The sequence below is a fragment of the Lithobates pipiens genome, unplaced genomic scaffold, assembly GCF_037356315.1.
Source record: "Lithobates pipiens isolate NorthernLeopardFrog02 unplaced genomic scaffold, aLitPip1_a1.2 Scaffold_1, whole genome shotgun sequence".
NCBI lineage: Eukaryota > Metazoa > Chordata > Amphibia > Anura > Ranidae > Lithobates > Lithobates pipiens.
The window spans coordinates 108,091,315-108,106,731 of NW_027507685.1; the positions used below are offsets into that span (position 1 = coordinate 108,091,315).

The window sequence follows — 15,417 nt, forward strand, 5'->3', positions numbered from 1 at the left end:
GAAATGTAAAACACATAAATGTTAATAATGGGAAAGTTGATCCTGGGACAATGCACACAACCACCTTGATGGAATTGATGTCACATCAGAAACTTCCCTTCACATCAGAGGTCCCCCCATCACATCAGAAGCTATCCTTCACATTGGAGGTCCCCACCATGTTAGAAGTTACCCTCTCAAGTCAGTCACCTCTTTACATCAGAGGCCCCCCATCACACAAGAGATGCCCCTATACATCAGAGGCCCCCCATCACACCAGAGATGCCCCTATACATCAGAGGTCCCCCAATACATAAGTCTCCTCATCGCATTAGAGCCCCCCCATCAAAGCACCCCTTCAAGCACACAGTAGCCCCATCACAGAGCCCCCAATCACACAGTTCCCCCATCAAAGAGTACCCCAACCACCCAGTCCTCCCATCACAGAGCCCCCTATTCACACAGTGACATCTTCACACCAGCAGGGGGCAGGAGGTGAAGGAGGTCTGGCCCTCTGTCTTCTCCCGAATGCAGGTGGATGATCCTGCATGCCGTCTTCCCTGAATTATACTCATATGTTGCCATGTTCTGGGTGAGTTGGCTGCTATCATCATAGCAAAGAATGATGGCATGTGTTCTGGCCCTAGAGTGTCATTGACTGTTATGGAGCTGGTACCTGGCAGATCCAGAGCAAACTAGGTTCTGTGCCCATGAGACCCTGAGGAAACCCAGATGGCACTACACAGTGCCGTGGCACCTTACGTAGGCAAACACTGCGCTAATGTTCTAAAAATCAGACTTGAACAATATTTGGCAACGCAACACACTACCATACCAAGGTACATTGTCTTGGTGCAATGGGGTGCTATTCAAAATGTATGGCAATGCATGTAACATATTGGCACGTGTTGTGGTCATGCATGTGGGTTTAGGCGCCCATTAACGCAACAAAGTAGTCTAAATGGGCCCCTAAACTCCAGCGGCTGCTCTCATTTGCTATTTAATGAATCACTGTGACCTTTGTCAGGTATTTTTCCCAAATAAATTTCCAAGAAAATCGCCCCATTTCATTTTGTTCCATTGAAGGACCCAACCTCACACATGACCCCAGCTGTGGTTTTTATGATTCCCCAGATCGGAATCCTAGACCGTTATTGTATTCATTTTGTTTCCTTTCCTGGCCTGCAGGAGTTGGGACCTCTCTGTGCTATAAGAGAGAGAGTCTGTAGTTGTAAATAAGCAAATTGGCAGACAGAGTCCAGGCTCTTGGCCGGCTTCAGCGAGCCTTTATTTAAAGCCAGCATGCACATTATGTATTTAACACCACTTGTAATCTGGAGCTGTAGAGTTCCCAAAGCCAGTAACATACAATGTGCTAAAAAGTTAATAGTAAATGTCGTGCCTCTGAGCACCTCTCTACGGAAGAGAAACATTACTCTGAAGTCCAGCGGGAAACTGATACATCTGGGATTGTTAAACTCTTGGTACCCAATGGTTCCTTCCACCTCCCCTGTCACGTACCTGTATGAGGATCCTGAGTTGATGAGAGTGACCTCCCTTTACAATTCCTTTCCAAGCCCCCCTGGAAGTTCAGACAGGAAGTGCTGGTGTCAGGTAAATAGAAGCACAACGATGGCGGCACCCCGACTTCACCCAGAACAGTACAGGGCAGAACCAGGTCACAAGCCAGGTTCAGTAACAGATGAGCAGGAAGACACCAGATCATGTGCAGGATCAAGGTCAGAATCAATGCTAGATATGCCATGACCTGGGTGAATGAGAACCCATAAATATGAGTGGTCACAACATACTTAGTAGTAGTTTTCCACATTCAACTGGACTTGTTCTGTAATGTTGGAGACATTTTGTAGCTTCTCCAATCTGCATCTTCAGTCCCAATGACTTTCAGGAAGATACCCCAACATTTACAGGAATATTTATGGGTATTTTCCTGACATGAACTGAAGAAGTGGCTTGGAGAAGCTACAAAACACCTTCAACGTTGCAGAACAAGTCCAGATGATGTGACCAACTACTACTAGATATACCATAACCTGGGTACAGGAGAACCTTCACAGACATATTTTTTCATATCTATATATATATATATTTTCATTCTCATACATGTTGATTAAAACCATAATCTTGCAACCTTTTTCCTAGAGTTCAGAAGACAGTTCCCGAATCTCCATCACCTTCTTCCGACTCTTCCGTGTCATGCGCTTGGTGAAACTCTTGAGTAAAGGGGAAGGTATTCGTACACTGCTGTGGACCTTTATTAAGTCCTTCCAGGTGAGGCAGTTAGGGTCAAAACCTGGTGACCAACTTTTAAAGTGTTAATGTGACACTAAACTCTAGTTTAAAAAAAAAAATACTATTCAAGTATTTAATCTTAAATATCTTAACAGTTTTTGAAATTTTGGACAGAGTAGGAAATTGTGAGGAACCCCATCCACACTCAAGTATTCCTTTTTCAGTGCGCTAATGGTTTGTGTTGCATAAAACCTGAATTCCAGGTGTATCAGTTTTTACGTAGTTACTTTGAGCTAGCTCAGGCCAATGTACCTAAATACCATACCTGTGAGATCTCTCTAGATTCAGTGTTTCTCAACCTTTTCAACACAGAGGAACCCTTAAAAATAATATTCTGCTCTCAGGGAACCCCTGCTAAATATTACTATATCCACAACTCATGGTAAATTAGTTTAATGGTCAGTGGGAAGAATGCTCAATACACTTGTGGTCATTGGAAAGAATTACCCTCTTACAGATAGCTAAAAAGATGAATGGTGTCAATGGGAACTTGTCTGAGAGGCAGGATTTGTTCATTGCTCAAGCAACCCCTAGCAACCTCTGGAGGAACCCTAGATTTCCATGGAACCCTAGTTGAGAAACCCTGGTTGAGAAACCCTCTTCATCCCACTGTCATCATCATTAACATCACCAGCCCAATATCAGATCCCCAATGTATCACCCAATTTGTCCCTATAACCTCTTCAGTAGACTGTCGCCATCATTGCCATTCCAATTACTTACACTTGTGGTGTTTGGGAATAATTACCCCCTTAAAGATAGCAAAAAAGATCAGTGGTGTCAGTGGGAACTTATCTGAGAGCCGAGGCAGAAATTGCTCATTGCTTGAGGAACCCCTAGCAACCACAGGAGGAACCCTGGTTGAGAAACCCTGCTCTAGAAGCTCTAGAGGTCACCATAGCAAACACTGCTACTACACCGCTACTCTGGTGATCTCCACTAGCTTCCAATTGGCTGCTCCGCTGCTTACTGAACACAGCAGATCACTTATTTGACATGGGTGTCATTTTTGAGGACGATTTGCATTTTCTCAACGAATGTAAAGTGCTCTCTGATAGGATGAGCTGGATATAGTGACGTCACCACCTTGCCTCTCCACATCATCCAGAGAGCTTTGCTTTCTTTGAGAAAATGCAAAGTGTTCCCTGTTGTGGTCAAAGTGTTAACCACCTCCTGCCCAGGCTCATTGTATTAATACAGCTGGGCGGGAGCACTGCTATCCTGCGTGGATGTCTTATGATGTCCATCCACTTGGGTGCCTCTTGTGCACCCTAGGGGCCACCCGTGGCCTGCTGTGTCCACCAGACGCAACAGAACAGACTGTTGCACCGGCCCACTGAGCCTGGCCCCGGTACCATATGATGGCTGTAACCAATCACAGCAATCACATGTCAGTTCTAAGCAATGGCCTTCCTGCTTAGCCTTTTGTGTACTATTGTGATGATCACATGGTACGGAGCCAGTCACAGTGGACCTTTACCATGTGAAAGCTGTGGCCAATCACAGTTATACACAATGGGACAGGAATGGATGCCATTCCTTGTAAAAATGATGGTTTACGCTCTGTAAGGTTTTACTCCCCTTCATGACCAGGCCATTTTTGTACAGCACTGTGTTACTTTGAACGTAAATTGCGCTGTCATGCAATGCTGTACCCAAATTAAATGTATATCATTTGTTTCACACAAATATAGCTTTCTTTTAATGAAATTTGATCACCAGTGGGGTTCTTTATTAATATATAAATGAAAAAAGATTGACAATTTTAAACAAAACAAGCGGACATCCATTGCCCGGCACCTGCAGATCGGCTTCTGCGGTGAGTATTCACTGCAGAAGCGGCCCACCGGCGGCACGCGTGCCCCCCTGACCATTCTTCCAGAAGCGCATTTGTGAGGTCACGTACTGATGGATGAGAAGGCCTGGCTTGCAGTCTCCGCTCTAATTCATCCCAAAGGTGTTCTATCGGGTTGAGGTCAGGACTCTGTGCAGGCCAGTCAAGTTCCTCCACCCCAAACTCGCTCACAGGAAGGGGCCATCCCCAAACTGTTCCCACAAAGTTGGGAGCATGAAATTGTCCACAATTTCTTGGTATTCTGACACCTTAAGAGTTCTCTTCACTGGCAACTAAGGGGCCAAGCCCAACCCCCTGAGAAACACCCCCACACCATAATCCCCCCTCCTCCAAATAATTTGGACCAGTGCACAAAGCAAGGTCCATAAAGACATGAATGAGCAAGTTTGGGGTGGAGGAACTTGACTGGCCTGACCTCAACCTGATATAGCACCTTTGGGATGAATTCGAGTAGAGACCTTCTCCAGGCCTTCTCGTCCAACACCAACCTCTTTGATCATGCCACTCTTACCCTGATCAAATCTACCCAGTAGAACATCACCGTTGTCCCATGACCACCATGGATGAGCGAGTTTGGGGTGGAGGAACTTGACTGGTCTATACAGAGTCCTGACCTCAACCCGATAGAACACCTTTGGTGATGAATTAGAGCAGAAAGTGCGAGCCAGGTCTTCTCGTCCAAGATCAGTGCCTGACCTCACAAATGCTCTTCTGGAAGAACGGTCAAACATTCCCATAGACACACTCCTAAACCTTGTGGACAACCTTCCCAGAAGAGTTGAAGCTGTTATAGCTGCAAAGGGTGGGCCAACTCAATATTAAACCCTAGGGTCTAAGACTGGGGATGCCATTAAAGTTTGTGCGTGTAAAAGCAGGTGTCCCAATACTTTTGATATAATGTAGATGGGATTTTGCACAGAACGGCCGCCCTGTAGCAGTATATCTGCTAAAGTATGGCCAGGAAGTCCATACACTGACCACCACTGGTCATAGTAGGTGACAAAGTAGGCAACCTGCATGCTTTGCTTGGGGGGGCGGGTTGTGAGGAATCTGCCAGGTGCTGGTTTTAGATGGGCGGAGGACAAATCTTGCCAGATACAGTCTGTAACGTTCCTCTAATCTGCTTTATAAAGAATTATACAAAATGTTCTGAAGATCTCGTGGCTTGTCTCTTTCTTCTGCAGGCGTTGCCATATGTCGCTCTCCTGATTGCGATGATATTTTTTATCTACGCCGTCATCGGCATGCAGGTGAGTCAGTCGGCCTCATGTGAGCCTCAGATCTTCTCCATTCCTCGGTGTGATCCCACCGCTCACGTCCTCGCCTTTTCGTTTTCTTCTGTATAGACATTCGGCAAAATCGCCATGCAGGATGGAACGCAGATCAACCGCAACAACAACTTTCAGACCTTCCCCCAGGCCGTGCTGCTGCTCTTCAGGTACCTTCCCGCCACGTCATAGCGAATAAAGGTCAAGAAAAATGCCACTAATATATCCTTGTATGGTCCGGGGTTCAGCGGTCTCTTCTTCCTCTATTAGGTCACATTCAGGCTTGTGTGACTTGTCAATGCGATTTTGGCACCCCCAAAGTCGCGCGACGAGTCTCACTCCATTTTTCCCAATGAGTACGGTTCAGGTGTGTGCGACTTTAGTTCCTGCACTACTCTAGTCCAACTCTTATGTGGCTTAAGGGCTGTATAATTCAGACCCCCCCCCCCCCACATTCACACCGGTGCAACAGGTCCAACTCGCACCCTATTGTTGGCAATGGAACCGTTCAAATTGGTGTGACGCCGACTTTGCGGTGCCACACCAGTTTCTAAAAAAGAAAAAGTTCCTGCACTATTTATATGCAGTTTCGGGTGCGACTTGCATAGACATTTGTGCATGAGGAGTGTCACACAGATGTCAACCAAGTCGCACTGACCTTGCGGCTTTGAAATCGTTGCGACTTCTGTCTTTCCTAGGTGTGCCACGGGGGAGGCCTGGCAGGAGATCATGTTGGCCAGCTTGCCGGGCAAGAGGTGCGACAGTGAATCTGACTTTGCCCCAGAGGAAGAGTTCACCTGCGGGAGCAACTTCGCCATCGTGTATTTCATCAGCTTCTTCATGCTCTGCGCCTTTCTGGTAAGTGGAGAAGATATTTATAACATCTATGTCTATATATTTATTATTATTCTTGTATATATATATATATATATATATATATATATATATTCTCTCTCTCTATGTATATATATATATGTGTGTGTATGTGTGTGTGTATATATATATATATATATATATATATATATATATAAAAAATTTATACACACACGCACTTTATAAAATATTTTAGATTTTGTTATATATATATATATATATATATGTGTAAATAATTAACCAGTTGCCGACCAGCTGCCGTCATTATACTGCGGCAGGTTGGCTCTCCTGGGCAAATCGCTGTAGCTGTACATCTGCCCTTTAAATAGCCATAGCAGACGGGTGCGTATGAGCGCCCACCTCGTGACGTAGGTGCCGCATGACGTAGTATCTGCTGAGCACCCATGATCTCTCCAGAGAGAGAGAGAGAGAGAGAAAGGGGGGATCTGGCAATGTAAACAGACAGATCCCCTGTTCTGTCAGAGAGAGGAGAGACAGATCTGCTATTTCTAGTGATTTTGTGATCTAGCGATGTCTCTCTACTTCCAGTCAATACACTGCCCCCTACAGTTAGAAAACACCTCCCTAGGGGACACACTTAACCCCTTGATCGCCCCCCTAGGCTTAACCCCTTCCCTGCCAGTGACATTTATACAGTAATCAGTGGCTATTTTTTATCTCTGATCGCTGTATAAATATCGCTGGTCCGTTCTATCCGCCGCAATGTCGCTGTTCCGCTAAAAGTCGCAGATCGCTGACATTACTAGTAAAAATAAAATAATAATAAAAGTGCCATAAATCTATCCCCTATTTTTGCACAAATCAATCAATATGCTCTTATTGCGCTTTTTTTCCCCCAAAAATATGTATAACAATACATATTGGCCTAAACTGATGAATACATTTGTTTTTGTTTGTTTTTTAAATGGGATATTTATTATAGCAAAAAGTAAAAAATATTGTGTTATTTTTTTTTTTTTCAAAATTGACGCTTTTTTTTTGTTTATAGTACAAAAAAATAAAAACCGCAGAGATGATCAAATACCACCAAAAGAAAGCTCTATTGGTGGGAAAAAAGCGTCGCACGACAGCGCAATTGTCAGTTGCCTGGTCATTAAAGCGGAGTTCGGGCGAAAGAAAAAAATTAAAAGTCAGCAGCTACAAATACTGCTGCTGCTGACTTTTAAAATAAGGACACTTACCTGTCCAGGGCGCCCACAATGTCCTCACCCGAAGCCAAACCCATCCCTCGGCTCCTGGGTGGAGGTACCGCTATCTTCAGTAAGGGAATCAGGAAGTGAAGCCTTGCGGCTTCACAGCCTGGCTCCCAACTGCGCATGCGCGAGTCGCATTGCGTGTCCTGACTGGTCTCTGCTGCTGCTTCTGGGACCTGTGTGTCTACCAGAAGACAGGGGTGGTGTGGGGGGGGGGGGACTTGGCACAGATTGTCGCAGAATCTGAGGCGCTCTTTTGTGGGAAGTGGGAGAAAATACCTGGATTAGAGAGGTATCTGCTCCCCCCCCCTTCCCAAATGTTACACCGAAGGGGGTGGAGGAACTGGATACGTGGAAGTTCCATTTTTGGGTGGAACTCGCTTTAAAGGGGCCAATCCTTTCTGAAGTTGTTAATATATAATAATATATTATTAATATTAAAAAAATATATAATTGATATATATATATATAAATATATATTTAATAATATTAAAACATATATAATTAATATATGTTAATATATTCATATATGTGTGTGTGTGTATATGTATATATGTGTATATATATATATATATATATATGTATATATGTATGTATATATATATATATATATATATATATATATATATATATATATATATATATATATATATATAGAGATATAGAGATAGAGATAGAGATATATATGTGTATATATATATATATATATATATATATATATTTATAGATCTATATCTATCTATGTATCTATCTATATATAGATTCTGAAATTGTTAATATATAATATATTATTCATATTAAAAAATATATAATTTATATATATATATATATATATATATATATATATATATATACACTTTATAAAATATTTTCTATTATATAGCTATATTAATAAAAATTATAAATAGAAATTATATAGAGATATTCATATTATATAGAGATATACAATATATATATATATATGTATGTATGTATGTATGTATGTATGTCAACAAGAATAATAATATATATGTTATAAGTATTATTATTATTTTTGTAAAAATATAGTGTCACCTAATGCATCTCAATGACTAATAAAAAAAAAAACAGCATTCGCCCCTCCTTTACAACTAATCCCTGTAATGTGGCTAATATGTTTATTTCCTATGATCGTCAGCGCCATCTAGTGACCGTAATGCGGTATTTTCCTGATTAAGATATTTAGGAATTTGCATTATGGCCAATAGGTGGAGCCAATGATCATAGGAAATAAACCTATTGGACACATGATAGGGGATTATTTGCGATGGCTGCGGGAAATGCTGAGATATTAATAGACTGTAATGTATTTCCTGTATTATAAGCTAGTATCTGCCTAAAGCATTTCAGCTCCCGTTTGGTATTCAGAGCACAAAACAGTGAGCAGAAATCTATTATTACACTCCCATAGAGGCCAGAGCACCCCGCAATACAGAGCTATGTACTAAATGTAAACTAGATTTAAACTGATTATACTGTATGCCTGAGTGATCTTTTTTTATTTATTTATTTGTATTTTTTCCATTTTACCGATTTCAGATTATTAACCTGTTTGTAGCCGTCATTATGGATAATTTTGATTATCTGACCAGAGATTGGTCTATTCTGGGCCCCCATCATTTGGATGAGTTTAAAAGGATCTGGTCTGAATATGACCCGGAGGCCAAGTGAGTATAAAAAAAAAAAAGTGTGATTGTGAAGGGTGACTGGTCTTGTCTCCGCCCCCTTCTGTAGTTTTCTGTAGTGGGTGGTGCTTATATGATCATAAAATAAATATATATTTTTCTATATATCTATATTACTATTTACATTTGAAAAGTATTCATACCCCTTGACATTTCCCACATTTTGTCATGTTACAATCAAAAACGTAAATGTATTTTATTGGGATTTTATATGATGGACCAACACAAAGTGGCACATAATCGTGAAAGAAAATGATAAATGATACAAATAAATATCTGAAAAGTGTGTGTGGGGGGGGGGGCATTTGTATGGCACCCCCTTTACTCTGATACCCCTAACTAAAATCTAGAGGAGCCAATTGCCTTCAGAAGTCACCTAATTAGTAAATAGAGTCCACCTGTGTGTAAATTAATCTCAGTATAAATACAGCTGTTCTGTGAAGCCCTCATAGGTTTGTTAGAGAACCTTAGTGAACAAACAGCATCATGAAGGCCAAGGAACACACCAGACAGGTCAGGGATAAAGTTGTGGAGAAGGATAAAGCAGGGTTAGGTTATAAAGAAATCTCCCAAGCTTTGACCATCTCCTCGGAGCTCTGTTCAATTCATCATCGGAAAATGGAAAGAGTATGGCACAACCGCAAACCTACCAAGACATGGCCGTCCACCTAAACTGACCGGCCGAGCAAGGAGAGCATTCATCAGAGAAGAGCCAAGAGGTCCATGGTAACTCTGGAGGAGCTGCAGAGATCCACAGCTCAGGTGGGAGAATCTGTCCACAGGACAACTATTAGTCGTGCTCTCCACAAATCTGCCCTTTATGGAAGAGTGACAAGAAGAAAGACATTAGTGAAAGAAAGTCATAAGAAGTCCTGTTTGCAGTTTGTGAGAAGCCATGTGGAGGACACAGCAAACATGTGGAAGAAGGTGCTCTGGTCAGATGAGACCAACATTCAACTTTCTGGCCTAAAAGCAAAACGCTATGTGTGGGGGAAAACTAACACTGCACATCACCCTGAACACACCATCCCCACCGTGAGACATGGTGGTGGCAGCATTATGTGGTGGGGATGGTTTTCTTCAGCAGGGACAGGGAAGCTGGTCAGAGTTGATGGGAAGATGGATGGAGACAAATACAGGACAATCTCAGAAAAAAACCTGTTAGAGTCTGCAAAAGACTTGAGACCGGGGCGGAGGTTCACCTTCCAGCAGGACAACAACCCAAAACATCCCACCAGAGCTACAATGGAATGGTTTAGATCAAAGCATATTCATGTGTTAGAATGGCCCAGTCACAGTCCAGACCTAAATCCCATTGAGAATCTGTGGCAAGACAAGAAGAAAATTGCTGTTCAGACGCTCTCCATCCGACAGACCTTGAGATGTTTTACAAAGAAGAACGTACAGAAATGTCCCTCTCTAGATGTGCAAAGCTGATAGAGACATCCCCAAAAAGACTTGTAGAGAAAGGGGGTTCTACAAAGTATTGACTCCAGGGGGCGCCATACAAATGCCCCTCCCCCACACTTTTTACATATTTATTTGTATCATTTATCATTTTCCCTCCACTTCACAATTATGTACCACTTTGTGTTGGTCTATCACATAAAATCCCAATAAAATACATTTAAGTTTTTGGTTGTAACATGACAAAATGTGGAAGATGTCAAGGGGTATGAATACTTTTTCAAGGCACTGTGTGTGTATATATATATATATATATATATATATATATATATATATATATTTATGTGTATATATACATACATACACTGGGGTAAATAATGATTGGATCTCCTGCAGATTGTGCATGTTTGCCCACTTACAAAGAAATGAGGGGGTCTATAATTTTTATCATTGGTGTTTTTTTTATGTTAGAGACTGAATATCAACCAAAACTCCAGAAAAAACACACAATACGAATGTTATAAATGGACTTCAGGGAATAAAATAAGTATTTTATCCCCAAGAAAAACATGACTTAGTAGTTGGTGGAGAAACCCTTGTTGGTGAGCACAGAGGTCAGACGTTTCTTGTAGTTGGTGACCAGGTTTGTACACATCTCAGGAGGGTTTTTGGTTCACTCTTCTTTACAGATCTTCTCTAAATCCTTAAGGTTTCTTGGCAACTCGAAGTTTCAGCTCCCTCCATACATTTTCTACAGGATTAAGGTCTGGAGACTGGCTAGGCCACTACATGATCTTCAATGTGTTTTTTCTTGAACCACTCCTTTGTTGACTTGGTGGTATGTTTTGGGTCATTGTCATGCTGGAAGACAATCAAAGAAAAACACAGTGCTACAAAGAGCTAGGAGGGTGCTGCTCACCCCAAGTAGATACAAATAAAACCAGTTCCCCCACAAATGGGGTTTTTAGGCAGCAAGAGACAGTAATAGAAGCCAATAGAAGTAGTATAAAAGGTATTTTAGTATTGTTTGGTAAAAACAAACATGAGCTTCACCTGAACATTTGTATAACAGACAAAATCATGTGTATAAGGTACATATAATGTCACATGGAAGTATATTAACAGACACAGCTATATGTTACACTGTATGGGTTAGTAGCAGTGAAAACATGAATCTAGCTGTATGTTACACTGTGTAGGTTAGTAACAGTGAAAGCATGAATCTAACGCGTTTCAACCCCAAAGGGGGTCTTCTTCAGAGATGATAGTCCGATGATGTACTTCCAGGTAGGTAAGGTGGATTATAGTACTTCGGATAGAATTCCCCCAGAGGGCAATGTCCCAATTTCCTTTACGCAACTGGAGTGGTACCTGGTCCATATGTGTCGCCAGACCGTCAGGGGGAAGAGGAGACAACGTCACAAGCCCACTGACGTGACTCGCGGGAAGTCACACAAATGCCTTGCCCCCCAGAAAAGAGAAGAAACAACAGGTGCAGGTTTCTTTCCCCCTGGGTAAATGTTACATTTACCCAGGGGGAAAGAAACCTGCACCTGTTGTTTGGTGTGACCCACCATATCATCGCGGTACCCTTACTCGCACCTACCCCCCGGATTCTTCTCTTTTCTGGGGGGCAAGGCATTTGTGTGACTTCCCGCGAGTCACGTCAGTGGGCTTGTGACGTTGTCTCCTCTTCCCCCTGACGGTCTGGCGACACATATGGACCAGGTACCACTCCAGTTGCGTAAAGGAAATTGGGACATTGCCCTCTGGGGGAATTCTATCCGAAGTACTATAATCCACCTTACCTACCTGGAAGTACATCATCGGACTATCATCTCTGAAGAAGACCCCCTTTGGGGTTGAAACGCGTTAGATTCATGCTTTCACTGTTACTAACCTACACAGTGTAACATACAGCTAGATTCATGTTTTCACTGCTACTAACCCATACAGTGTAACATATAGCTGTGTCTGTTAATATACTTCCATGTGACATTATATGTACCTTATACACATGATTTTGTCTGTTATACAAATGTTCAGGTGAAGCTCATGTTTGTTTTTACCAAACAATACTAAAATACCTTTTATACTACTTCTATTGGCTTCTATTACTGTCTCTTGCTGCCTAAAAACCCCGTTTGTGGGGGAACTGGTTTTAATTGTCATGCTGGAAGACCCATCTACGACCCATCTTCAGTGTTCTGGCTGAGGGAAGAAGGCTCTCATCCAAGATTTTACAATACATGGCCACCGTCCATTGGCCCCTCAATGCGGCAAAGTTGGCCTGTACCTTTAGCAGAGAAACGGCCCCAAAGCATCATGTTTCCACCTCCGTGTGTGACTGTAGCCCGACGGTTGAAGTAAGAAGGTGATTGAGGGGTCTTGCTGTTCCCCCTCTCCCTCAATGATACCGTAAAATCTGGACTATACCCAGTGGAAAGGCACTTTGGGATATCTGACCGGACTAATAGAAGATTACGGCTCACACCATCTTCTTCTGTCGCTTTATATATATATATATATATATATATATATATATATATATATATATATATATATATATATATATATATATATATATATATATATATACGTTTGGAGTTCCTTGTTCATCTGTGGGCTCCTCTACATACAATGGTCTGATGTTAATATCATATACCACTCTACTCCTGTAGAGGCACCCTTTCTTTTCTTTTGTTCTTTTTTGGGCTATCCAAAGAAATAAAAATGTTAAGCTCCTGAGGAAGCGTTACGATGAACGCAAAACGTGTAGAGCATCAGAATATCTTTGATCTGTTCTTCAATTGTTATCCTGTCTATACAAACTGGTTTCTGTATTGAGTGGCAATTTTTCTTTAATGCTCCTATGATTGGATGTGTATCGGAATATATACAGAATTTGATATACCTCTAATATACTAGACAGGATATGAAATATTGAGATTTGGTGTGTTTTTTCCCTTTTTAGAAAAATAAAAACAGTTTTAAATTATTATTCCTTTTTCCTCCCCTCTTTTCTCTTTTTATATATATAATGTACATCTATGCCTAAAAAGTCCAGTATGGTCAATAATTTTTGTTGAGGTTTTTGTGTTTTTCTCTTTTTTTTTGCTTCTTTTTTAAAATGACTGTAGGGATGGTGTTCGTAGGGTCATAGTCAACATTTTACATATATTCTGTGCGTTCCCCCCAGTCTCTGCCTTCAAGTAGCTTGCCTTCTAAGGTCCCTATCACTCATACACCAACTAGGGCCAACAAACCTCTCTTTTCTTTGGAGTGTGGGAGGAAACTGATGTATGGCACAGTTTTTATATTGTTTTAAATCACTTTTTGTATTTTTTGTAAATTTGAATGAAGTTATTTGGATCGTTTCTGTTTGATTTTATATTATTTTTATTTGTTTTATTTTTTATTATTATATTTTTTTTGTTTTAATATTTCTTTGCTTTCTCTTTGTTTTCTCTTTAGGGGCCGTATTAAACATTTGGATGTGGTGACCTTACTACGTCGCATCCAGCCTCCCCTGGGATTCGGCAAGCTGTGCCCGCACCGCGTGGCGTGTAAGGTAAATATAAAACATAAAACCGGGACCTGTCTGAAGATATACGCTGACATAGTTGACAAAATTATACAGTGGGGCAAAAAAAGTATTTAGTCAGCCACCAATTGTGCAAGTTCTCCCACTTAAAAAGCTGAGAGAGGGCTGTAATTGTCATCATAGGTAGACCTCAACTACGAGAGACAAAATGTGGAAACAAATCCAGGTTGTCACACACTGTTGCTGGTATGTTGGCCTCCATGTCCTCCATGCAGATCTCCTTTAGAGCAGTGATGTTTTTGGGCAGTAGCTGGGCAACATGGACTTTCAACTCCCTCCAAAGGTTTTCTATGGGGGTTGAGATCTGGAGACTGGCTAGGCCACTCCAGGACCTTGAAATGTTTCTTAAGAAGCCACTCCTTGGTTGCCCAGGTGGTGTGTTTGGGATCATTGTCATGCTTATTAGTTTCTTGCCACATGTCAGTATTTATTTCCATATATACATATACTAGCCTCCACAGGTAATTTACGCTGTTAAAAAACCCCACTTTGGGGATACTTTCTTTTTTTGTTTTCATTGTCATGCTGAAAGACCCAGCCAAGTTTCATCTTCAATGCCCTTGCTGATGGGAGGAGGTTTGCACTCAAAGATCTCACGATACATGGCCCCATTCATTCTTTCATGTACACGGATCAGTCGTCCTGTTCCCTTTGCAGAGAAACAGCCCCAAAGCATAATGTTGCCACCCCCATGCTTCACAGTAGGTATGGTGGTCTTTGGTTGCAACTCGGCATTCTCTCTCCTCCAAAGACGAGTTGTGTTTCTACCAAACAGTTCTACTTTGGTTTCATCCGACCATCTGACATTCTCCCAATCCTCTTCTGGATCATCCAAATGCTCTCTAGCAAACCTCAGATGGACCCAGACATGTACTGGCTTAAGCAGGGGGACACGTCTGGCACCGCAGGATCTGAGTCCCTGGCAGCGTGGTGTGTTACTGATGGTAGCCTTTGTTATGTTGGTCCCAGCTCTCTGCAGGTCATTCACTAGGTCCCCCCGTGCAGGGCCAGATTAAGAACATCAGGGGCCTGGTGCTGAGGATTTTGGTGGGGACTTTTACAAACAATAAATAAATAAAAATGCAAACTATTTTTTGTTATAACAAATTCAATTAAAGAGAGAGGGGGAGGATGAGAGAGAAAGAGAGAGAGAGAGAAAGGGGATGGAAGAGGTGTGAGGGGTAAGGGAAAGGCACAAATA

General features: G+C 41.8%; 1 protein-coding gene across 1 annotated transcript in view; it reads left to right on the forward strand.

Moving 5' to 3' along the window:
* CACNA1F (calcium voltage-gated channel subunit alpha1 F) overlaps nt 1-15,417 on the forward strand; it is a 287,992-nt gene that overhangs the window by 234,953 nt on the left and 37,622 nt on the right. Inside the window, exons 34-39 of the mRNA XM_077472367.1 lie at nt 2,143-2,271; nt 5,332-5,397; nt 5,494-5,585; nt 6,114-6,273; nt 9,060-9,187; nt 14,087-14,183. Of these exons, the coding sequence (XP_077328493.1) occupies nt 2,143-2,271; nt 5,332-5,397; nt 5,494-5,585; nt 6,114-6,273; nt 9,060-9,187; nt 14,087-14,183 (672 nt within the window). The remainder of the gene's footprint in view (nt 1-2,142; nt 2,272-5,331; nt 5,398-5,493; nt 5,586-6,113; nt 6,274-9,059; nt 9,188-14,086; nt 14,184-15,417) is intronic.